Source organism: Notolabrus celidotus, chromosome 13 (assembly GCF_009762535.1).
Source record: "Notolabrus celidotus isolate fNotCel1 chromosome 13, fNotCel1.pri, whole genome shotgun sequence".
Classification (NCBI taxonomy): domain Eukaryota; kingdom Metazoa; phylum Chordata; class Actinopteri; order Labriformes; family Labridae; genus Notolabrus; species Notolabrus celidotus.
In genome coordinates, this window is record NC_048284.1 from 6,844,953 (window position 1) to 6,868,398 (window position 23,446).

Sequence of the window (23,446 nt, forward strand, 5' to 3'; positions counted from 1 at the left end):
AGTAAATGGTCTACCGTCCGGGACTCGAGCCGGCGACCTCTGCGACGAGGACTATAGCCTCTATACATGGGGCGCTTAGACCGCTAGGCCACCAGCGCCGCCCATCTCTGTATTTTGATTTTTAATGCCTGTAACAACTGTGAGGCGGTACGTCTCAGATCACAATTAATGGTATGCTGAAGGAAAAGCCAACATAAAAATCTAACTTTCTAGATCTCTGTCAGGAGGTCCTGAGGCGTCCCAGACGTGGCCTTTATTGCCCATATATTTATAAGGTCCAAGACCTCGCTGTCCCTCCATTGACTTGCTCCATCGTCGCCATCCTCCATTTTTGCAAGGCTACAGCTGCGCAGAATTGTGACGTGTGTCGCTATAAGGTGACATGAAAGTATCAAATGTAAATCAAATGCGCCTTGGCCGTTCACACTGTGGTCGCATTGAAAAAAAAATCAGATCTGTATCTGATTCAGGACCACATATGGAAGTGGTGATTTGAAAAAATCAGATTTGGGCCAGATTTGAGTGTTCACACTGCCTCTAAAGAATCTGACCTGGTCACTTGATCCCCCCAAAAAATTGGTTTTGGGCCACTTTTGCCTGCAGTGTGAACATAGCCTAAGACAAGTTTACTAGGCCCAGCCTCAGCCTCTCAGCTGCATTTGGCTCATTGTAGTCACTCCACCCTCTATACTACAAAGAGCAGATTGAAAACTTCCAAAGCTTTTAGTTAGGGACTGATCAGGCTTGGACCAGCTCCTTGTTATACTGCTATAGGCCCTAGACTTCTGGGGGTCTGAACACACAGAGCTCCTGATTGTGATGGAATTCATAAATAAACTGGACACTGGACACAGATGACTCAGGAGACTCTGGCGGCTTACGTTGAAATAGTTAATGTAGAACTTGATCAAGGAGAAATAACATAACAGTACACAGGCAGGGGAGTGCGGTGCAATGCCAAGTCAGTTCTGTCAGACAAATCCTCAGGCATGGTATTTATTCCCCCAAAGACGACACTACAATTAGATAACCATATTTGGACAATAGGAAACAAAACAATTGAGAAGAAGAGCGGTGCTCTAGTCTGGAGACAGCAAGTCGTCACAACACACAGATAAAGACAGGAACAGGGGGAGAGACCTTGATTACTACACTGACCCTGTCTCGTCTATCCCCCCCCATAGCCACAGCTGACAGGAGAAGTTACTCTGCCCTTGACACTTAGACTGAAAGAATACAAGAGTTAAACATTCTTACATACATATATATAAGACTATGGAAATTCCACGACACTGAGCTCTTCTTTGTTTCACGTTTCATGTATTAAAACAAACAAAGGAATTAACTTTGTGTCTTTCTGCAGTTTTTAGCTCTCTAGGACATGTCTGACTCCAACTTCTACCGTTGTTGTGACAGGATAGCATTGCTAAAATGATTCCTGATCATCTTTTGTTATTCTTGTTGTTGCCTGTTTGTCACTTTCTCTTTCTTCATCTCCCATTTCCTACTCCTTTGACCCAGATGGCCGGATGGCTGTTCAACGAGTCTGTTTTTTTTTGCCTCAGTTGCACAGTTAGTCATAGTGGATTAAAGTTGAGTTCCTGTAAAAACAAATCTATGCAAAGGGTCGGTCTTGACCTACTCTCTATCTGCAACTTCACAAGATAACTTAAATCAATTTCTTTTGACCGATGCGGAAAGTATCTGGGAAAAGTAAAGACAAAATATTTACATGACGTGACAAGAGCAAAGCAACTTTGACAGAGTTTAGGATGTGGTTGTTCTTGGTAATTGTGACATGCCCAACTGTAACCGGAGGCAAATTAAGGAAACTCTGTACATGTGCAAACAGATGGTCAAAAGCAAGCGACCAAAGATGCTGAATAGACAATCTAGTTACATAACATCGCAGTCAGCTTTGGTGTAATCTGACTGTGTGTTCTCAAGAACGCAAAGCAATGCAAGACAGCATCTGTGGAGAAGACTGTGGTTTTGACTCCTAATGTTCTGGGGAAAATGAGAACATTGAAAAAAACAAATACATTAAATATGAAATTAAAAAAGTGTGTGTGTGTGTGTGTGACCGTGAGCACTGATGACATCTGAATTATTTGATCGCTAGATTAACGTTAAAATAGCTGCGTTAGGGGTGCTGGTGGCCTAGCGGTCTACGCGCCCCACATGTAGAGGCTACAGTCCTCGTCGCCGGGGTCGCCGGCTCGATTCCCGGCCGGTGGACCATTTCCTGCATGACTTCCCCCTCTCTCTACTCCCCACATTTCCTGTCTCTCTTCAGCTGTCCTATACAATAAAGGCATAAAAGGCCAAAAATATAACTTATTAAAAAAAATTGTTGTGTTATTTTTTTCACTCTATTAGACCAGGACTTTGCTAATTAATCAATGTATACATTTAATTTAAAAACTGTTGAGTGCCAATGGCATGGTGGTTGGGTGTGCACCCATTATACAGAGGCTATAGTCCTCAATGCAGCCGTTGCAGGTTCGACTCCCAGCCTTGACTATTTGCAACATGTCTTTCCACTCTCTCTGCTCCCTGCGTTTCCAGTCAGTGTTCCATTAACAAGGACCACACCAACAACAGCGATGAGATTTGAAAGATAGTTTATTGATAACAGATTATTGTATTGATTGATATTGAACTCGTAGTCGCTTTGGGGAAGCTTCGTAGGGGATCCTCCGTAGCACCCGGGCACGACGAACCCCCTCAGGGCCCTTTGGATAAGGAGGAGAGGAGCAAAAGGAGAAAGGGAAGGGAGGGAGGGATGTGGAAACGTGAGCAAGAAAGGAGGAAATGGTCAGGTTTGAATTTATGGGAAAACTGAAGAGGCGCGGTTAAGGTGTGGCCCTGCTCCCGAAAATTTTGATATCATCACCACTTGCCAAAAAGTGTTACATACGTTGAAATCCACTGTCTTATGCTGACTAAAAACAATAAATATGATATTAAACTATTTAGATTATCACAGTATTACAAATGCTAGTCGGTGAAAATCCTCAAAAATAGTCTTTGCAGTGCATCACAAGAAGTTAATAAAGACCAAACCTCCTGCAGCTCGGGCTTGTGTAAGGGGAAGTATCTGCGGCCCTGTGAGTCATGATAACAATAAGACCGGGGGACAAAAACTGGTTCTGTCAAGTCAATTATTATTCAGAGGACAGATCTCAGTGGATCCAGATCTGTTGCCTCAGATCACACATGTTCTCCAATCAGCAAAAACACCCTACATCTGTTCATTCTGTGAGGTAAGATGCTTATTTGTTGATTATAATATATCAAACTGAAGACAAGAACACCCTGGATGTTTGTTTTTGTTTGTTTTTACTGAGTTATTTTTTGCCATCTGGGGATGTAACAGAACTTTGTAGTTCTAAGTAATAAAAGGAAACAGTCATAAAAAGGTGATAATCTGGTTATCTCAAGTTTACAGGTCTTAATTTCTTACTATAACCAATAGTTCACTTGTGATCTTGATATAGCAAAACAACATTTAAGCTTACTGGGGGGATTTCTTATCCTTACTGGGCAAACATTAAAAAAGTCAGTGATAAAGTGAAGTGAAGTAAAGTGATATTTTTCTAATAATTAAGATTTTCTAGAGCTTGAGGATCTGATTTAGAGTTTAAATGACCAAGACTGACCCTATGTGGTTCAAATGCAAGATCTACAATGACAATGAAATTCAGATTTGTAATTTCAGGATTCAAACTGAAATAGGTGTGCCATTGTCAACGATAGTCAGTGCAAACCTTGCATTTATAACAAAGTGTGTAATTGTTTTTCGATCATTGGAGATGTCACGTTTTATACAAATATCACCAAGTTCTGGGTAATGTGACTGAACTTGGCCACAAGTTAGATGTGCAAAGGTGGGAGGGAACACAACGAGGGGTTAAAACAGTTTGAGTAAATGTTCAAGTCCACCTCTTTACACAAACTCTCCCTTTGATCTGCCCTTAAATTTCCTTTGAATGTTTCTGCAGCTGATTTTTGTGTTACTGGCATGTACAGCTGTTACTGAACATTATGGTACATGGGGGGCGGAGTGTTTTCCAGTTGAAGATAAAGTGTTTTCGACAAAGTAGTGAAGACATTGTGTAAAACATGACATCTGCTCTCATCCTCCGCCTTTAATGATTGATCAAAATGTCAACATGCATCCAGGTTGCAGTCCAAGTCCAAGCAGCTCGTTTTAACAATTACTGAATATGTGCATGGGGCGTCAATCCTTTAGCATGTTTCTGATGTAATCAGCCTCTTGTTTCAAACTTTGGGTTCATAAAGTAAATGCAGAGGATTGTTGGATTCAAAAGGTAAGGGGGCATGCTTGGTCTTGTTTGGCAGATTTTGGTAAAAAATTCTGGATCTTGTCCAAATTACATAAAGGTTTACACGTCCTGCTGAAGACACATGGTGAAATAACTTCACCTTTTTTTGATGAAGACACCGTCTTAATACTTCTGTCTGTTTTTCTGTCCCTTGACAGCTTTTGATCTACTTTGACGACACATTATGATTTTAATTCCAGCGGGAAAACTACATTTGGTTTTATATCTAGCAACAGGTGAGTGACTGACTTTTTTTTCCAGATCTTCCTTTGTCTTGATGTAAGTTTGTTATAAGTGAAATGCAGTACATGATAAGTTAAATTGAGTCTTACAGCTAGTATTACTAAGAAATGTAATCCCTGAAAATGTTAAATTCGTAAAATCGACAAATTGAATTTCTCTGAGCTTCAAGTATTTGACAAAGTTAATGTCAAACTATTTATAACACTTTAATGAAGATGAAGCTGGACATCTCAAAGTGGGTAATAGTGGTGTGTTATAACTTTAGCAACTCAGTGCTGAGAGCTTTGGCTGTACAGGGCAATAGTGTTTCAAATATTCATTACAATCTCTGAGCTTTGATTTTAAGTTATATTGTTTGTTTCTCTTGTAGGTCTACTGAGTCTGTCTCTGCTAACAGGTCAGTTAGTTCTGTTCATCCATTAAGACACTTTCCATTCTAATGTATACCAAGCTCACAGTGCCACACTGACAGCTGCTGTGCTCATTCTTAATCTTCAGAATGTGAAAAAATCAGGCTGGTTGGACCGTCACGATGCTCTGGCAGAGTGGAGATCTTCCACAGGGACAGCTGGGGAACGGTGTGCGATGATCAGTGGAGTGTCACCAATGCTGAGGTGGTGTGTCGAGAGTTGGACTGTGGGACAGTAATTGAGGCCAAAAAAATGGCCTTCTTTGGAGAGGGGAAGAATGAGATCTGGTTGGATGATGTGCAGTGTACTGGTCAGGAGTTGTCCATCCTCAAGTGTTCACACAGAGCGCTCGGGGAAAATAATTGTGGCCACGGTGAAGACGCTGGTGTTATCTGTTCAGGTAAGACTGGACTATGTCACTTATCTTTGTAAGTACATCTGGCATAATTTGAAAAACAGCTTATTTAAAACTCATTAACCCCTAGACTACTACTTTATTTTTTAGCATTTAACTACTTCTTAGCTCTTAAAGCTGCTGTTGGTAGGAATGGTGTAAAAAAAACATAACTTGTTTTCTGCTAGGTTTGGAGAAAAGGTCATAATACCCATCGGTACTCTTCTGTAAGGGAAGTAATTTTGAGATATTGCGAAATCTGTGTTTTCAGTTGCCTTTGTATCAAGCAATGTTATTATTCCCCTCTTTCCCGTTATCACGGACCAATCAGAACTACTCCCCGACTCTCTGTCGCCCTGATTGGCTAGGGAAGCCACTTCTTCCTCATATAACGTGCACAACGATCTTTTGTGGGCGTGGTTACGACAGCAGAGAGAGGAGGTGTAGTGTTGACATTCCAAATCTCTCCGAACTGATGTTTATATCACGACTACCAACAGCAGCTTTAATGTTTGATAGAGTCACAGACTTTTCTGTATAAATTCCTAGCTAACCATAGGACCATGACGTTAGCTAGCTAATGGTAATAATGTTAATCAGAAATAATATGAATGCTAACATTAGCTGTTGTGACTGTGTGATGAAATATGGTGTTTTGACTTGATATATATCCTTCCTATAACCATCTGTTGTCTTTTTAAGCTGCTGGTCAATCAAAAATGGTAAATAAGCACTTATTTAGCTTCACTATTGCGATGTGATTCGCATAACCGTGACACAGCAACTCAAAGTATGACCCAAGAGGCAACTGAACTTGAAGGTCTTAGAGCTACTTAAAGTTCCTGAAGACATTTCACATCTCAATCAAAAGTCTTTCAAATTTAGATTTAATGGAGAGAGCTAGTTAGTCTCTGTGTGTCATTAGCATGCTAACAGGTGTTGCAGTCAAGTATTCAGATGAGAGTAATTGGACGTTTTGAATAAATAATTGTATTCACTTTCTTACAAAAGCTAAGAAAATGTATACCACTCTCATGCTGCTTAGCTTAGCTTAGCTTAGCTTAGCTTAGCTTAGCTTATGAATATAAAGGGAAAACAAAGGAAGGAAATGTCTTATTTAACCCTCCTGTTATGTTGCGGGTCAAATTGACCCATTTTAGGCAATATATGCCTTCCAAACTAGCTAAATACAGCATAAAAATCTGGGCAGCATGCGACAGAAGAGGTGCCTTGTGTCAATTTATCAACATCACTTCATAAAAAGAAAAAAATTCTAAATGTAAAATAAAATAAACAAATCTATGTCATGTAAGACTATAGTTTTTCTCATCGATCCATGATCTGAGAATTAAAGAACACCATTGCACTAAATATTGATTTAAATGGTTAGTAATGGAGTTAAAAATGAGTTAAAAAAAAAGGTTTATTGGGATTTTTTGGGGTTATGACACTTTTGGATAATTGAATATGCCTCAGGTCAAATTGACCCAGGAAAATGATTGCTGTTCCAGAGAAACAAACCTTATAGGAGGGTTAAATAAAACAGGTACAGCAGATAAATAAGTAGAGGTCTTTGGCTCATTTTGGGGCAGAGCTTGGCTATCAGGATCAAATATTTGACACTGCTGATTTATTAAAAGGAACGCTGGGAAACTTGTAAATATAAAAAAAAACCTGAAATCACAGAGTAAGCTTGCTAAACCACAAACCAACTGACTTCCTCAATTGTCATCAACAACAAGAGTTGTTCTCATTGACAGGAACTCTCATGAAAAAGTGGGAAGTACAAAGAAAATCAGCGAACTCAGCATTTATCTATGCAACTGATAACCGCAAAATTGCATCTTTTGGTTTTGAAAGCCTACAGATTTAAATCAGCTCACGAGTTGTTGTCCTCGTTGAGATGATTTCAACCTGTGTTGACAAAGCTAGTGCAGCAGAAGCACAACAGCCATGACAGCACCAGTTGCTGCCAGTGTAAAGTACAAAGGGCAGTAGGCAGACATGAGATATAAAAAAAGTGTTAATGGTCACAAGCGGGCTTTATTTGATCAATTGTATTTCATGTTTAAATCCAGTATAAAGGGTTCATGTTTCCACTTTGTGTCTCTTTCTTTCTCTGATAAAAGGAAAGAAATGTGTAGTGGCATTTGAAACAATATTAAAGATTAAAGGATTGAGAGAGATTTAGATTTGCATTTCCATAATGCAGTAGATATATAAATCTAAAAAAAGGGATGATCAACTCTGTAGCCTATATTTCTTGCAATATCAATGGTAACCAGAGATTCATTTTAAAAGCTTTGAAACGCTGTCTTCAGGGCAACAGAGATGATTTAAAGCTGATTTAAGAGGCTGAATGGTTCTCTTTGTTATGAGTAAAGATGATGTCAAAATTTAAGAATACACTTTTTATCTGGGGTGTTCAACTCGGTCTCAGCAGATGTGTGTCTAACATGAGTCTGGTTCTGCTGGAGGTTTCTGCCTGTTAAAAGAACGTTTTTCCTCGCCGCTGTAACTGCGAGGTGCAATGCTCATGGTGGATTAAGATAAGACTGGATCTTATCCTGTCTTGATGTTGGGTCTTTGTTAATAATGTAAACCAGAGTACAGTCTAGACCTGCTCTGTTTGTAAAAGCGTCTTGAGATAACGCTTGTGATTTGGCGCTATACAAGTAAAGATTGATTGATTGACTTTGGTTTTGCTGTAGCACCTCAGCACAGTGGTATATAAAGGGTGGAGCTTTGTTGATGGGGAAAAGTGGGACGTTATTGCGGACCAAGGAGTTCTTAAAGTTATAGGGAATCAACCACTAAAATCACAAACGATTACAAGGGGAGAGGGAAGAGCCAAGAAGAATGTAGTGCCTCAGAAGACACTACGTTGAAAACACAACCTCTCACTACCTCAGACAGTGAACTGATGAGTCATCACAGGGTATGAGGGCCCAAGAGTATTATATAAGCTTCCCACACCTGCTCCAGATCAGAGGCAATCAGGCACACACACCTGACCCTGCTGTGTGATGATTACTTCACTCAGGTCAGAGTAACCAAGCTGAGAGACCATCACAGTTGATTACACATCAGAAGCAGAGTTTAGTACTTTGACGTTTTGTTACAGAGTCTAATAAAAGGACCTCCACTTTCTGGACCTCACAGTTTACCTGTCTAGTTTCCCAAAGATTGATGTTTTAATGCTTTCATGTAAGATCATCACACATACTTTCTTTCTGCCTTTAATGATTGATTTGAGAATGTTTTTATGTTTATGTTTCTCTACACCTCTTCAGACCACTTAAAAGTTGTAAATGGAAGCAACCGCTGTTCCGGCAAAGTGCAAATATACCGTGATGGTCGCTGGAACAGAGCGTGCAGCAATGACTGGGGCACGACCGAAGCTGAAGTCGTGTGCCGAGAGATGAGTTGCGGCACTCCTCTCCAGCAGAATGAGGTGCCTAATTTTGGAGAGGTGAACGTCCTGGGTGGATTAAAAACGACCTGTGTAGGGAATGAGACCTCTATCTCTCAGTGCACAGTCCAAGATTTCAAGGATGACTGTGTTGATGCTACAGTTCTCTGTACACGTAAGTTGTCTGTTTTCATTTTCAGACCTCATGTGCTTAGATTTTCTTCTGTTCTGAACACCCTTTATTGCTCTTCTTCTCCATCCAGACAGTAAAGAAATCCGGCTGATGAACGGGACTAATCGCTGCTCTGGTCGGGTGGAGATCTTCCACGATGGACAGTGGGGATCAATTTGCGATGACAGATGGGGCATGCAGGAAGCTGCTGTGACATGTCGGGAGATGAACTGTGGGAATGCCCTCTTCGTGAAGTACAAAGCCTTCTTCGGCGCAGGCCAGGATCAGGTTTGGCTGGACGATCTTGAGTGTAATGGTTCGGAGAAGACCCTCATGGACTGCCCCCACAGAGGTTTTGGAGAACACGACTGTGATCACAATGAAGATGCTGGTGTTGTATGCTCAGGTAAGACATGCCCAGCTGTTTGTCATAGGGTTGGTCACAATCCTGATGATCACCAAATTCAGAGTGCCAGATCAATCAATATAACAACAAACATGGGAAATGCTGACTTTACTGACACCCAAAGCAGAACCAAAAACACCACTTTTTTTTTTTTTATAAATAGAGACCTTCCTATACCTACATGCATGTGCAAAACCAATCCATAGAAACATCAAATCCCAAATTGTGCAGCTGACACGTGGACACTGCATAATGATATTAGCAGTTAACACATGCTCACGTTTACCGGAGGATAAGATAAGATAAGATACTCCTTTATTCATCCCACAGCGGGGAAATTCGTGGAATTACAGCAGCAAACAAGAACATGCACAGCACAAGAATTTCAACAAGAATATATATAGAAAAGAAATGTTTATCAGAGACGACAGCTTGGCCATAATTCTCCTGTCAGCCACCACCTCCACAGGGTCCAGGACTGAGCTGGTCTTCTTCACCAGTTAGTTCAGTCTTGCTCTCCTGTATCCTGTCCGTCCACAGCAGGTGAAATCCTTCCAATGTGGCATCCGTGTCCGGTGTTAGCTCTGTTAGCATGATGCTACTCTGGTGCTGGGTTAGCTTGTCGACCTTATCGTAGATAGATCTTACATTCCCCATAACGGTGGATGGAAGGACAGGTCCATGTCATCTTTTCTTAGCTTGCACCTCAGTACCAGCACGTCATCCTAGCCTCCTTCTCCTCAGCTCGCAGGGAACATTGGGCCTAGCATCGTTTAGCATCAACATGCTACGGGATGCTAACAGCTGATCTCGTATATAAACAATGCGACCATGGTTACACGTAGGATCTCCGGACACACACAGGAACAAAAATAGTAAAAACACCACTGCAAACGTAGCCAGTTTGGTGTCCATGGCCAACAAATGAGTCATTAAAAGACATGACAGGCTCCAAATTCAAAGATAACTAAACAGATATGAAAAAAAGTCGAAAAAAGAACAAAGAAGAGAGAGCTGCTGCAACAAGCAGCCACTCGAGTGGCGCTAAGCAACGGAAAAAAGGATGTGTTTAAACCAAGCAGCAACCTCCAGTCTAAATAAAAATCTTGCTCCATTTCACCCACTGTTAATTATAAATTCCTACTTCAGTAAAACTATTTCCACATCTCCACAGAGTTAGAAAATCATCCTGCAGCATGTCACAATCATCAGTAGCTGTTCCTCTTTTTGTTTGTTCTTTGACGCAATATCACTTTTCATGCTTTGTAAGCAGTTGAATGGGCCTTTCCCAGCCCTCGTACCATGTTGTACTAGAAGATACTAAGGCCCTGTTTACACAGAAACGTCAAAAGAAAACAGTGAACTATTGTTGCATGTTTAATATACTTGGAAACAGTGTTTTGGGTGACTGAAAATGCAAACTTTTGAAAATGGATTCCAGAGTGGGATTTTTAGAAAATGCATCCACTTCTATCATCTTGTAAATCAACAACAAACTCTGAAAATGGTTACATAACAACCCCAACATGCATGTTACATTCCCAGTCATTTAGCCATGTGCAGGAAGGAGGATAGTAACAGCAAAGACTGGTTACCAACTGTGTTTGTGTTGCTGACTCTACTGAGTTAATCAAAGCTTCTTCAGTTGAAGTTTTTGAGGGTGCGTTCACCATAGTCTTCTTGTTTGTTTGTGCTCATCACTCTGTGAAAGAAAGGTTTCTGCACAGGTGTATGCATACTTCAGCAATTTCAGATGTTTTTGCATTTTCCTGTAAACACAATTTCTTTTTAAAATGCACCGGGAAAGACTTTTCAGTTTTAATTGGGGCCGTTCTCTTGTAAACAAGGCTGATCGTATGAAACGTATAAGTTCACATTTCCTTTCACATTTGAATCTAACTTCTTTCATCACTCTTTGCTTTTCAGAGACAATCAGATTGTACAATGGGACTAACGCCTGCTCTGGCAGATTGGAGGTCTTCCACAATGGCCAGTGGGGGAAAATGTGTAAAAACCACTGGGGCAATGAAGAGGCGTCTGTGGTGTGTAAAGAACTCAGCTGTGGAAATCCAAAGAAATACCAAGACTCCACTTTTGGTGAAAGCAGACTGAGTGGGTTAACAAGTCGATGCACTGGCAATGTGAGCTCCATCGCCCAGTGCAATATTCAAGCAGTCACAGGAACATGTGAAGGTGTTTCTCTTTCATGCGAAGGTAAGATGGCCAAGAGGACAGATGAACACTGCTCAGTTAGAAAAGAGAAGACCATGAGGGCATTAAAAACAATAATTTATCTTGAAAATGAATCCTTCTTAGGGGTGGAGATTGAAACCCGGCTCTATGAAAGACCTGGATCTGAATTTTTTCTACCCAAAAATCCATAAAATTTGAGCTTATCCACTCTTCTATTGAGTCTCATGGGTCCTATGACACAGGGCTTTACATCGCATAAAACGGCAGGCAGTAAACTACAGAAGGGGGAGTATTGGTGGTCAGTTACTTGCAAGGATTGCTGAGCATGCCCAGAAGTCTTAAGTTTGGCTAAATGTTACCAAAACAAAAGCTAAGAAGGAAGGGAAATACAATTTATGTTGCAACACAACCTAAAGGGTCAAACACATCAGCACTGTGCATCAAATTAAACTAAAATTCAATACGTTCAATTGTCTTTGGGTTGAAAAGACTGAGCCAACTCCAGCTTCTGTCGCGACAGTCATCCTCCTCCACTGAAAGTACGCGAGATAATCGCACCCAAAGTTTTCCAGGAAGTCCCATTAGTTAAAATTAAGAATCTATTGTTGAAATTTGGGGGGAAATTGGCAGAATAAGATAAGATAAGATAAGATAAGATCAGATCAGATAAAACTTGATTGTCCCCGGGGGGAAATTTGTCATGGACATTAGCAACATACCAACAAACAATAACATGCCCACTGTCAAGATAAGAAAACCATGTCACTGAGGTAAACCAATGACACAACAATACCAATAATACAATGAATAACAATAAGATACCAATGTGGCAGTAAAAAAGCAATATCATATGAACATTAGTGCAGAGTATGTGAACCCTCATACTCATACAAGAGCGTTATGTTGGTGCAGATTGTTTGTTGAGTAAAGTGATGGAAGTAGGGAGGAAGGAGAGCTAGAATGCTGTTTAATCACGATGATGCGTTCAAGGTCAGGTCAGCAAAAAGACTATTTGGTGAAGGTGAATAAAATGTCATCAATTTGACTTGTCTAAAGAAAAGTCCTCCCTTGGGATTTTTCTTCAGTGTAGCATGAAACTATAAAGGAAACAAATATAAAGTGACATTGTTCTGTAACTACACCAATCAGTATGCAGTTAAACTCTACAGTCAACACTTAGCTGTCAGAGTTAGCTGTCTGATGCTTTGTTGCTGTGATTTGGGGCAGAGGGAGGGTGGTGTGAGCAGCGTGAGAGAGTGTGTGCCCTGTGGTTTCAAGTCTGATTGTAGTCTGTTTTTGTGTCATTACTTATTTTTGTAGTTTTTATTTACTGCTGACTGTAAAAAAAAAAACTTGTGCTCAAACTCTGGAAGGAGTTTAAAACTATTGACTTTACAAAGAAGCACAGTGAGTGTGTTTGAGAGTCAGTATAAACCCTTACTTGAACTAGTACATGCTCTTAAATTGATTTAACCTTTCTGCAGGTAGTCCACAGCTCAGGCTCGTCAATGGCACCGACCACTGCTCTGGGAGAGTGGAGGTTCTGCATGATGGCCAGTGGGGGACAGTGTGTGATGATGAGTGGGACATGAGAGATGCTCAGGTGGTGTGCCGAATCATGGACTGTGGAACGGCTCGGACAGCCAAATCGGCTGCTTATTTTGGTCAAGGCCAAGGAAGCATCTGGATGGACGATGTCGGTTGTACCGGTAACGAAACGTCCCTGTTGCACTGCCGACATGCCACTCTTGGAGAAAATAACTGTGGTCATGGTGAAGATGCTGGCGTTGTGTGTTCAGGTATCTTTACATCTAACCATCATCTTCTTTCAAACATATCCATATACAAACTAACTAACTGCTGAATGTCCTTGCTTTGCTTCCCAGCTTTTATAAGACTGATCAATGGGACTGACCAGTGCTCAGGCAGGGTGGAGTTGCATCACGGTGGCCGCTGGTCGCCATTGTATTATCTCAACTGGGGAATGAGTGAAGCCGAAGTGGTGTGCAGAATGATGGATTGCGGGGATCCCGTCAAGGTCTCAGGATCATTTGGACGTGGCAAAGAAATGAGAGGATATAAGGTCAGCTGTAATGGTAGAGAGAGCTCTCTCACACAGTGCACCTTGAGAGATTTTACCAGGACCAGTGGCGACTTTATTGAAGAGGCAGGTGTCCATTGTTCAGGTAAGGCTTGCATTGAATACACCAAGTCACATGGTGCTAGTTATGTGTTGTTAAGAAATCTGTACCTTTCTCACATTCAAAATTTGAGGGTACACTTCATAAACCACTGTCTGCACTTCAGTCAGAAATTGGAAACTAGCATGCTAGGTTAGCTAACGTAGCTTGTGAATGTTGCGTGATTTGGCGTTACTGTTGGCACGTTATTTCCTGAGACCAGAAAAGGTACAGCCTCTGTTCTACTGGTAAAGATGAAATCCAGTAAACTTACTTTTTTTCATAATAATCTCATAACAAATCATCACACAGAATAAAGATAAGTTGCCAGTGCCAAATTGACACACGTGGTTAACAAATCCTCGAAAAACGTACTTCTTGACCTCTTGTCCTCTCCTTCTTTGGTTTCTCTTTTTCTGGAGATTACCTTTTTTAAAGTAGACATGAAAAAGTCCCTCTAATCCAGCCCATTCTCCTACCCTAGTTGAACACCAAAGTGTGCAGCTAAAGATAACCCTGTAGCTTGGACGCTGTTGTCCAGACACCTCTTTTAATGTGAAGATGACCTTGAAGGCTTGGACATGAACAGTGGCAGTTCTGGTGAGGGGCTAACAGGGGCCAGTGCCCCTGTAAAACTGAACCTGGACCCCCCCTGTGGCCCCCCCTCCACACCAAAATAATATTAGACAATAAAAAAAGCTTCAGTATCGCGCCGATGTTACAGGCGGAACACATGCGTGTGGCACTTGGTTCCAGTCCCTTAGAGCGCTAAGGGACTCATGTTGAGTGTAAACAGCCAAACAGCTGCTGTCAGTCTGCATTTTGATCTAGTACACAGTAGTATACGTATATGTCCGTAAAATTGGTCTAGAACCACCACTGGACATGAAGATCCTGAAACTCTGCTTCGGTTTGAAGTCTAGAGCAATGAAACGCCGGACTTTTAACTACGAGTCCACAATTGGTTCCTCTGTGAAATACACAGTTAATACTGAGGTCTTTGGAAAGTTCAGTTGTTATCAAGTTATGGAGCTACGTTAGTTATGAAACCTAGTATTATCTATGACGTCAACCATCTGTTCCTGAAGCGTTGTTTTGAAGCCAATCGTCAGCTGGGGCCATATTAGAAATGCTGAACTCAACCAAACTTCATCTGAGCTAGTGTGATGTAAAAAGGCGGGCCTTTTGCCTTCTTGCAAACAGCTACAGGGTGTCTGGTTGTCAATCAAGTCAGCCACGTCCTTAAATGGGCAAAACTCCTAAGTTTAAGTTTAAGTTTCAACCGTTTTTGAACCAGGCTGTAAACATGTTAATTATTGCTGTAAAGATCATCTTCTTTGAATGGGTGTGTATGTGGTTTCCTGTGTTTCTGCAGCCAGCCTCAAGTGGACACTTGATGAACTGCAGTTTTTAGCACTTCCGCATGGGCTTCATATTTTAAGACAGGAGGTTGCCGCATGCGTGTACCACAGAACCAAAATCTTATTTAAACCCAACCAAGTGTGTGTGGTGCCTCAACCTCACCTAACTGGGAGTGTTGCACTCTCGTTTGGCATTAAATCCATATAGCAAAACACATGTTATGCTCCATAACACACTTAGTGCACCAATAAAGAATCAACACATAAACAGTTGATTCCAAAAAGATAATCAACTTCAGCTTTTCTTCTTTGTACACTCCATACACAAACACTCAAAGATCAGTTAGACTGGACTGCATGTTCTGTACATTCATAAAACATCTTTCATCTCCAGGCAACGTAAGGTTGGCTGACGGTAACAATCATTGTGTTGGAAGAGTGGAGTTCTACGACAAAGGCCAGTGGGGGACTGTGTGTGGTGAAGCCTGGGATGTGAATGATGCTATGGTGGTGTGCAGACAGATGGGTTGTGGGCGGGCTCATAAGATAGCCACCATGGGTGAGTACGGCCATGGCTCTGGACAGACCTGGATTGATCAAATCGAATGCAATGGAATGGAGTCAACCCTCACCCAGTGCCCTCAGAGACCCTTTCGAGACAAAACCTGCAATGCCACCTCTGTCGCTGGTGTTATCTGCACTGGTAAGAAAAAGTGCTCTGAAAAAAATGATGAAAGACCATGTATCTGATCATATATGTACGCATATCACACAACCACAAAGCACAGGTCTATTTATTTCTGCAGAAGGTTGATTGTGAAATGTTTGATTTTGTATATTCATTTTAGTATACTTGCTCTTCCAGGGGGTTTGGGGGTCCGTTTGTCTAATGGCAAGGATGAGTGCTCCGGCAGAGTAGAAGTCCGTCATGGCGAGGAGTGGTATACTGTGTGTGACAATGAGTGGAACCACAGTAAAGCTGGTGTGGTGTGTAGTAAACTGGAATGCGGAGAGCCAGTGAGCGCCCCCGTTGGTGCCCAATTTGGCCAAGGAAACGGATCAGTGGTTGAGGCCAGCGATTCATGTTTTAAAAACGTGTCAACTCTTCAGCAATGCTCACTCAAAGGTTTCAGAAGTGCAACATGTGGGCATGAAAAAGATGCCGGTACCGTCTGTGCAGGTAACTCTTTTTCAATTCATTGTTCGAATTTGTCACATTCAGTTATATACAAATATATTATCTGCCTTTGTTTAACACATGTCTGTTTGTTCACATTTAACAAAGCAGCAGTGTTTTTAATTGAATTATTCAGTCAAATGCAAAATTACAAATACTGTGCAGTTATTGTAGTGGCCATTTGCCATAAAAAAAACTCAGAAAAATCAAAATATCAAACTCAAACTTTAACCAGACTTAATCAAAGGGGCACTGATGCACCATGGAGATGTGATGTATGCAGGCAAAATAAGTCCAATGTCCATGCAAAAGTTTTATTATTATTATTATAACCTTTTATTATAACCAGAAAATGCTCATTGAGATTAAAAATCTCTTTTCCATGAGAGTCCTGGCCAAGATAGGCAGCAGCACACTTACAGAGTTATAATTTTACAATAGACATAAATACAAATAGCAGACACATACAATAGCTACACAACAGGTACCTCCAGAAAAACAGCATGTCACATTTAAACAAAACATCTACAGACAGATGCTTCAGCCTCCAAGTCATTTAAGGATCGCTTCAAAGCTGACAGTTTTAGATCTTTTTGTAAGGCATTCCAGGTCGAGGGAACAGCAAACCTGAAGGCCTTTTTCCCAAGTTCAGTCCTGACCCTCGCAACAGATAGTAATAAAAGACCCTAAGATCGAAGATTATGACTCCTGAGTTCTTTTGTGCAATATATGCGAGGAGGTAAGAGGGAAGTAGTCCTAGGATGCATTTATAAAAGTTCAGCGGTTTCCAATGGTTTATTTTGATGGCAAGCAAGCAAACAAATGGAACAAAGAAAATCACAGCTCCTGCTGCCTCTCTTGCGCTGGTAAAAAAAAAACATAGGCCCACCCAGATGCATACTGGCCTTCTGCCACCTACCTACCTAAATAACCTCAGGTGCCCACAGTTCCTAATTACCAAACAAACAAAAACAAACAAAAGAAATACTAAATATACAAAAATCTAAATATACTAAACAAATGACTAGCAACAAATATAATCCCCTAAATAAGGTATAAAAAGAAAAGTTTAAATAAATCTAACAACTTATACTATTTATTAATTCTAAACTAAATAACAACTAAAGACAAAAAATAAACAAATAGCTCCAACAGTTATCATTCTAGATTCTAAATCATACACACATGCTTTGCTGTCAAGAGTAAGAAGAGATATTCAGACAACTTTCCATTTTTTAGAGTTGATAACACTTTGAGTCATGCAGAATAAAATTAACTTGATGTATACCGCTAAATATTAAGTGCTAATTAGTGAACCTAAACAGTATTGGAGGACAGAGTTAGTTTCTCTCAGACAGAGCCAGGCTAGCTTATTCCTTGTTTCCTGTCTTTTTGCTAAGCTAAACTATGCAAAGCAGCTGCTGGCTCTGAAAACATGCACCATACAGTCAGCAAACTACTGCTTCAATGTCTCATTTGTATGACCAAAAAGGTAATGATGATCAGAGTGATATAAACATGGCTTGGTCAACACTGTATCCCATTTTAAAATAGAATTACGTTTTAAATTATATATTGTACTGTAAGGGGAATTTTTCTGTGTATGTATGCTTATGTGATTGAAAGATTTTCTATAGCCTCAAATGTCATCCTCTGACGTTTGACACGTATCATGTCTGATTTCACACGCAGCACAGGTTCGGTTGGTTGGCGGCTCAGGTCCGTGTACTGGTAGAGTGGAGGTTCACTACAAAGGCGAATGGGGAACTGTGTGTGACGATGAGTGGGAATTGCAGAATGCTGACGTGGTGTGTAAACAGCTTGGCTGCGGTCATGCAGTCTCTGCTCCTTCAAGTGCCCATTTCGGTAGAGGTAGTGGTCCAATATGGCTGGATAATGTGAGGTGTACTGGAGAAGAGGCGGCTATCACACAATGTGAGCATCACGGATTTGGAGAAAACAACTGTGGGCACAGTGAAGATGCTGGTGCGATCTGCTTAGGTAAGATGTTTGGCTTATGTGAATCTTTTGATGAAATCACTACCACCCAGCTGGTAGAAGGCTGGGGGTCTCCTTGGTTGAAATTTTTTTTTACCTTAACATTTTATGTTTCAGGTGCCTTGAACAAGCCCCAGCTAACTTTAAGTCCTGGTCCAGAGGTAAACTGGGGTGACAAAGTTGAAATCACCTGCACCGTTCAAACAGAACACTTGGGTGGAACATTTATCCTGAAAAGGATCCCAGGAGAATTTAAAATGGAAAAATTCTCAGAAAACGAAGCTGCAACCTTTATCTTCCCTTCGGTGGACTTTGCCCAAAAAGGGTCATACTTCTGTGAATACCAAAAGAAACTGCCAAATCAAGTCATCAATTATCCTCAAGGAAACATTGCAGAGCTCTCCGTAAACGGTCAATAATTTTGTTCTTTGAAACTCTTTTTTTAAGTTTGACTGTTTGAAATGAAAAAAAGTGGTGTTTAATGAGTTTGTAAATGTCTGTTTCCTTTCTGCAGTTGACCTGCAGAAACCCAGCATCTCCCTGACGTCTCCTTTCGCCATGGTGGTCTATAGCCCTGACACAATATCAGTCAAACAAGGCAGCAGCTTCTCTGTCACTTGCTCCACTCATTCCAGATATTCTGGAGGTTACTTCTACCTGACAAAGTCCAACGTGAGCACCACTGAAGCCAAGCCAGCGTACGGCCACACTATATTCTACGTGGCAAGCTTTGAATTCACTGAAATTGAATACAAACACCAAGGAGCCTACAAATGCGTCTACGGGGTCAACATTTCTTCTCAGTCATTCTGTTCAGTTCCTTCAAAGTCTCTCGAGGTCACTGTAATTGGTAAGATCCAAAGAGCTGCAGATGTATTTGCCATTCTTCAAAAATCTCCTTTTGTTAACTTAACCACTTGCTCCCTTAATCCCTGCAGCGGCCTCATCCTCTTCAGTTATCACAGGAGTTCTGGTAGGGCTTGTGGTGGTGCTAATTGTGGTGGCTATAGGTTACCTGCTCTGGAGAAGGAGATGGCGGGTCACTGGTAAGTGGCAGCAATTAGTAATTTTCATATCACAAAATACAGAAACTTTTGACCTTTGTTTTAAAGTCATATTATGTTTCTAGATACTTTTAGGGCTCTAGATGACTGTTAATGCTGTCAGTTGAGTCTCTTAGTTGCAACAGGAAGTTGTTTCAGATAGTAAAAGGCCGGTACGTCAAATGAACTCTACCTATCCAGGACCAAAGAGCAGAATACAAAAACAAAGATGCAAATAGCAAACGATTACCACACTAAGAAATTTTTTTTTTCCAATGAAGAGTATGTGAAGTTAGCATATCTCATGGGGAATACATTCCCACATAATAACATTGACAACACATCTACAGCAAATCAAAAATTGCTATTTGCTAGCAATCACAGTGTTGTGTTTACTGCCTCTCTGCTGCCCCCAGGTGGCCAAAATTTCTTTGCAAGTTTACATTTTCTCATAGGCTTGGTTCTGCTGGTTTTCCCCTGTATTTGGTTTAGCTCTTTTCTGCCTTTGGGAAGTACTTCTGTTTTCATGGCGGTTTTATCTTGACTTTGCAGACACCTTGGTGCAGTTCAGTAACCGGCTTGGAGGAGCAATAAAACAAGACAGAGATGAAAGAAGTAACGGTGCATATGATGGAAGGTAGGACAAAAAGACAACTCAGTTGACATAGTAAACAAAACATACTGTGATACATTTATTGTATTTCATATCAAAAATCCTGAAAGGCCCAATTCGCCTGTTTCACTCAGGCAGGAAAGCTGAGAAGGTAATGTTGAACTGCTGTATAAAACATAATTACAAAGAATATCTGATGATTGTTCTCATTGGTACACTTCCCAAATCATGAGCTACCCCAACGACAACTGACAGGGAAGATTTCCCTGTTACAACCATTTCCTTGCTAATAACAGGGGGTAAATTCCTGGCTAACAATACCAAAAGTACAAATTGACTTTTCCTCTATAGAATTACATTTAACCCACTTCCTGGCTAACTTTAATGTTTGCTTTAAAGTGGATGAATGCTAACGTTAGCTGTCATCTGATGGCTTTTTTTTTTTTTTTTTTACATGTTATGCTTTTTTAGTTTGATTCATGGGCAGGTTTCCCTCCAGTTTCTGCTGTTTATTGATTATTCTAGCTCCTGGTTGATCGAGACACGACGGAATGATATCTTAAATCCAAAGCTTTTCTGTAAGGCAACTGGACTGGTAGAAATTCTTGAAGATGTTTCACCTCTCCTCCGAAAGGCTTCTTAAGTTCTGACCAGACTGGGGAAGAGCTCGAAGATATAAGCCACTAACAGTCGTGGGTGTGTCCAGGAGTCACAAAGGGTCCTAAGTAGGGTCGTTAGTCTTTTTACTTAGGACCCTTTGTGACTCCTAGACACAACCACGACTGTTAGTGGCTTATATCTTCAAGCTCTTCCCCAGTCTGGTCAGAACTGAAGAAGCCTTTCGGAGGAGAGGTGAAACGTCTTCAAGAATTTCTACCAGTCCGGTTGCCTTACTGATCAAGCTTTGGATTATCATGACCTGGATGACTGAGAACCTTCACAGATGATATCTTAAATGTTACACAGCTGCAGTGGTGGACAAAGTACACAGCTTCATTACTTAAGTCAAAGTATAGATACTCCTGGTCAAATATTACTCCAATACAAGTGAAAGTTGCTCTGTCAGATTATTACTTCAGTTAAAGTACTGAAGTACTTCCTTTTAAAAAATACTTAAGTATTCAAAGCACTTCTTAGAAAATCTCAAAACACTGTATTTTTTCAAAATACATAAATGCAATCAAGAATACATAGGAGTACATTCAGTTACATTATGTTTATTTAGAAACCATTCCTTGAAATCTCTAAAACTATACCATGGAATAAAAACAGCAACTAAGTTACTCCAAGCACAGACAACTTAGTTTGAAATGTTCACCTGGAATGAAGCAAATGTTACGTAGCTCAACACGCTTTCTCAGGTTGGACAGTGAATTTTTGTAAGTTTGGGCAGAGTGGGAAACAGGGAGAACATTTCAAACGATACGTATCTTTCTTCATTTCAAAAACCTCTAACACGGGCTGAAGAAATGTACATGGGTGCTCAGTTGGAGAATTATAGCCATCATTACCACCTCTAAATGAACTGCCTGATCCGAGTGAAACATGCTTTGTGTTTGCTCCACAAATTCATGAGCTGGCTTCAAAACTAAAGTAGTGAGTAACTAGAGCATTGATAGAAATGTAGTGGAGTCAAAAGTTCAATGATTGTCTTCTGAATGTAGTGGAGTAAAAGTAATAAGTACCCCCCCAAAATAATACTCAGGTAAAGTACAGATACTCAAAAATGTACTTGAGTACTGTACTCAAGTAAATTTACTTTATTATCCACCTCTGCACAGCTGTATGATAGTTTAACAGTATTCAAACTTGCCAGTCTCTTTCTCTCCCTCAGAACCCGCAACACCCAAGTGAGTGAACAAGCACAAAGTCCCATCCCAGATGACAAGAACGTGGAGGTTGAAAACCCCGTCGAGGTAGTCCCTGAAGACTTGGCAGGGAGGGTTTGTTACGAGCTTGAACCACTTGTTTTCTCCTGATAGCTCAATGACCAAAGAGCCTTGGCTATGTCATGTGACTTTCCTTAAAGCTCCAGTGAGGAGTTTTTTTACTGGTTATGAAACAAGCTGAAATTAACAGTGATGTATCTTTATGGCCTATAAAAGCAAAGTAGACCACTAGCAATAAGATTGAAAATTCCTGTATTGTAACTTTTAATGTAAGCAACTGCTGCAGAGGGGTAGGAGTCGGATGGGGCAATTCACAGCATGATGAAGAAAAAGCCCTTTTTTTTACTTTTACCACAGAAAATATTGAAAAGGAATGATGGATTTGTCAAAAGAAAGCCGGATGTGATTTTACACATGTACAGGACAAGATTAGTAGAGATACAAGATATATAACTTTGTCCACAGGGGGCGCCAAACTCAACACAGATAGAGTTCCTCATAGGAGCTTGTAATGCCCTCTTTGGTTTCAAGTTTCAAGTCTGTCTCGCATGTTATCACATCAAAAGTCATGTAACACTGTTCTATAAACACTTTTTCACCATGGCGACAAATGAGAAGTTCAATAACTGAAAAATAAAAATCCCATCAGGTGTGATGATGTTCTGTAAGATAGTAATCAGACCACTAGGGATCTATGTGAGTTACGTGTGAACAAAAATGGTTTAAACCACATATACCCACTTTACATTTTCACAAATGCATGTCTTATTTGCTTTAAATGGTTTGTGGGATAAACAGTTTGAGTTGATAATTTCTTGTAAACAGTTAACACTTCTTCTTCTCCTTACTTTTTACTGGATAGCTTCTTTTTTTTTGCCCTGGAAGGTTCTGCCAATCACAAAGCTAAGATCCACTGATATGTTGGAAAGTAATGATTACACTGTCTTTGTGTCGCATGTTAATTGCTTTCTTTTTTTTTGTGAATGTGACTGCTCTTCAATAAATTTGTATTTCTTACACTCGCACTGTGTCTTTTTTTATGTATTCCCAGTCACACACATCATAGTGAGAGGCCCAATCTCAATGTCCTCCCTAAGCCCTGAGCCCTGAGCCCTTCTTGACTTAAGTGACATCAGCTGGAAAGTGATTGAGGGTAGGAGAATGTAAGGGCTTAAACTGTAGAACTGGAATGGGACAGCATTTTGAGACTTCTCACGTAACCTGCATGACGTCACCAGCTCACCATAGCGATATTAAGAATTTTAATTGCACAATTTTTACTTTCCTCAAATTCAAGGTGCTTCAGGGACTATTGACTGCCAAGTGATCCGACTATAAACATACAGACTGCTTAACCACACAATTCAAAACATATAAATAGTCTATATAACTACAAATATATCAATTATACTGTATAAAAATATCTGTGAAGATAAACAGATTAAGGCTGTCTTCTATATTTATGCTTATATGCAGACTTTTTTTTACCTGTAAATTGCATTGCAACTTTCATACTTCTTTTGTACTGTTGCACTTTTTTAAATTTCATGTTACGGGGTTCGTTTACCTTTCCATGCTCGCAGGCTTCCCCTGGGAATCCCGTGTT

General features: G+C 40.6%; 1 protein-coding gene across 2 annotated transcripts; it reads left to right on the forward strand.

Moving 5' to 3' along the window:
* Positions 1–3,160: 3,160 nt before the first annotated feature.
* On the forward strand, positions 3,161–22,862 carry LOC117823724 (deleted in malignant brain tumors 1 protein-like). Of its 2 annotated transcripts, XM_034698955.1 has the most exons (17): positions 3,161–3,266; positions 4,508–4,585; positions 4,963–4,989; positions 5,091–5,402; positions 8,690–8,983; positions 9,072–9,386; positions 11,313–11,600; positions 13,064–13,378; positions 13,466–13,765; positions 15,515–15,823; positions 15,986–16,300; positions 17,990–18,298; positions 18,413–18,706; positions 18,810–19,145; positions 19,234–19,341; positions 19,891–19,975; positions 21,786–22,862. In XM_034698955.1, exons 2-17 carry the CDS (start codon positions 4,534–4,536, stop codon positions 21,928–21,930), a joined length of 3,804 nt encoding a protein of 1,267 aa, XP_034554846.1. In that variant the 5' UTR covers positions 3,161–3,266; positions 4,508–4,533; the 3' UTR covers positions 21,931–22,862. The 2 variants fall into 2 exon arrangements, with proteins under 2 accessions (XP_034554846.1, XP_034554847.1); XM_034698956.1 differs by lacking the exons at positions 3,161–3,266; positions 4,508–4,585; positions 4,963–4,989; positions 5,091–5,402 and adding an exon at positions 8,456–8,603.
* Positions 22,863–23,446: the final 584 nt, after the last annotated feature.

Bases quoted from the DNA above. Each gene is read 5' to 3' on its own strand.
- LOC117823724 (XM_034698955.1), top strand. From the start codon at position 4,534: ATGATTTTAATTCCAGCGGGAAAACTACATTTGGTTTTATATCTAGCA. The intron at 4,586-4,962 runs GTGAGTGACTGA...TTTCTCTTGTAG, and splicing joins GGTTTTATATCTAGCAACAG to GTCTACTGAGTCTGTCTCTG. The intron at 15,824-15,985 runs GTAAGAAAAAGT...TTGCTCTTCCAG, and splicing joins CGCTGGTGTTATCTGCACTG to GGGGTTTGGGGGTCCGTTTG.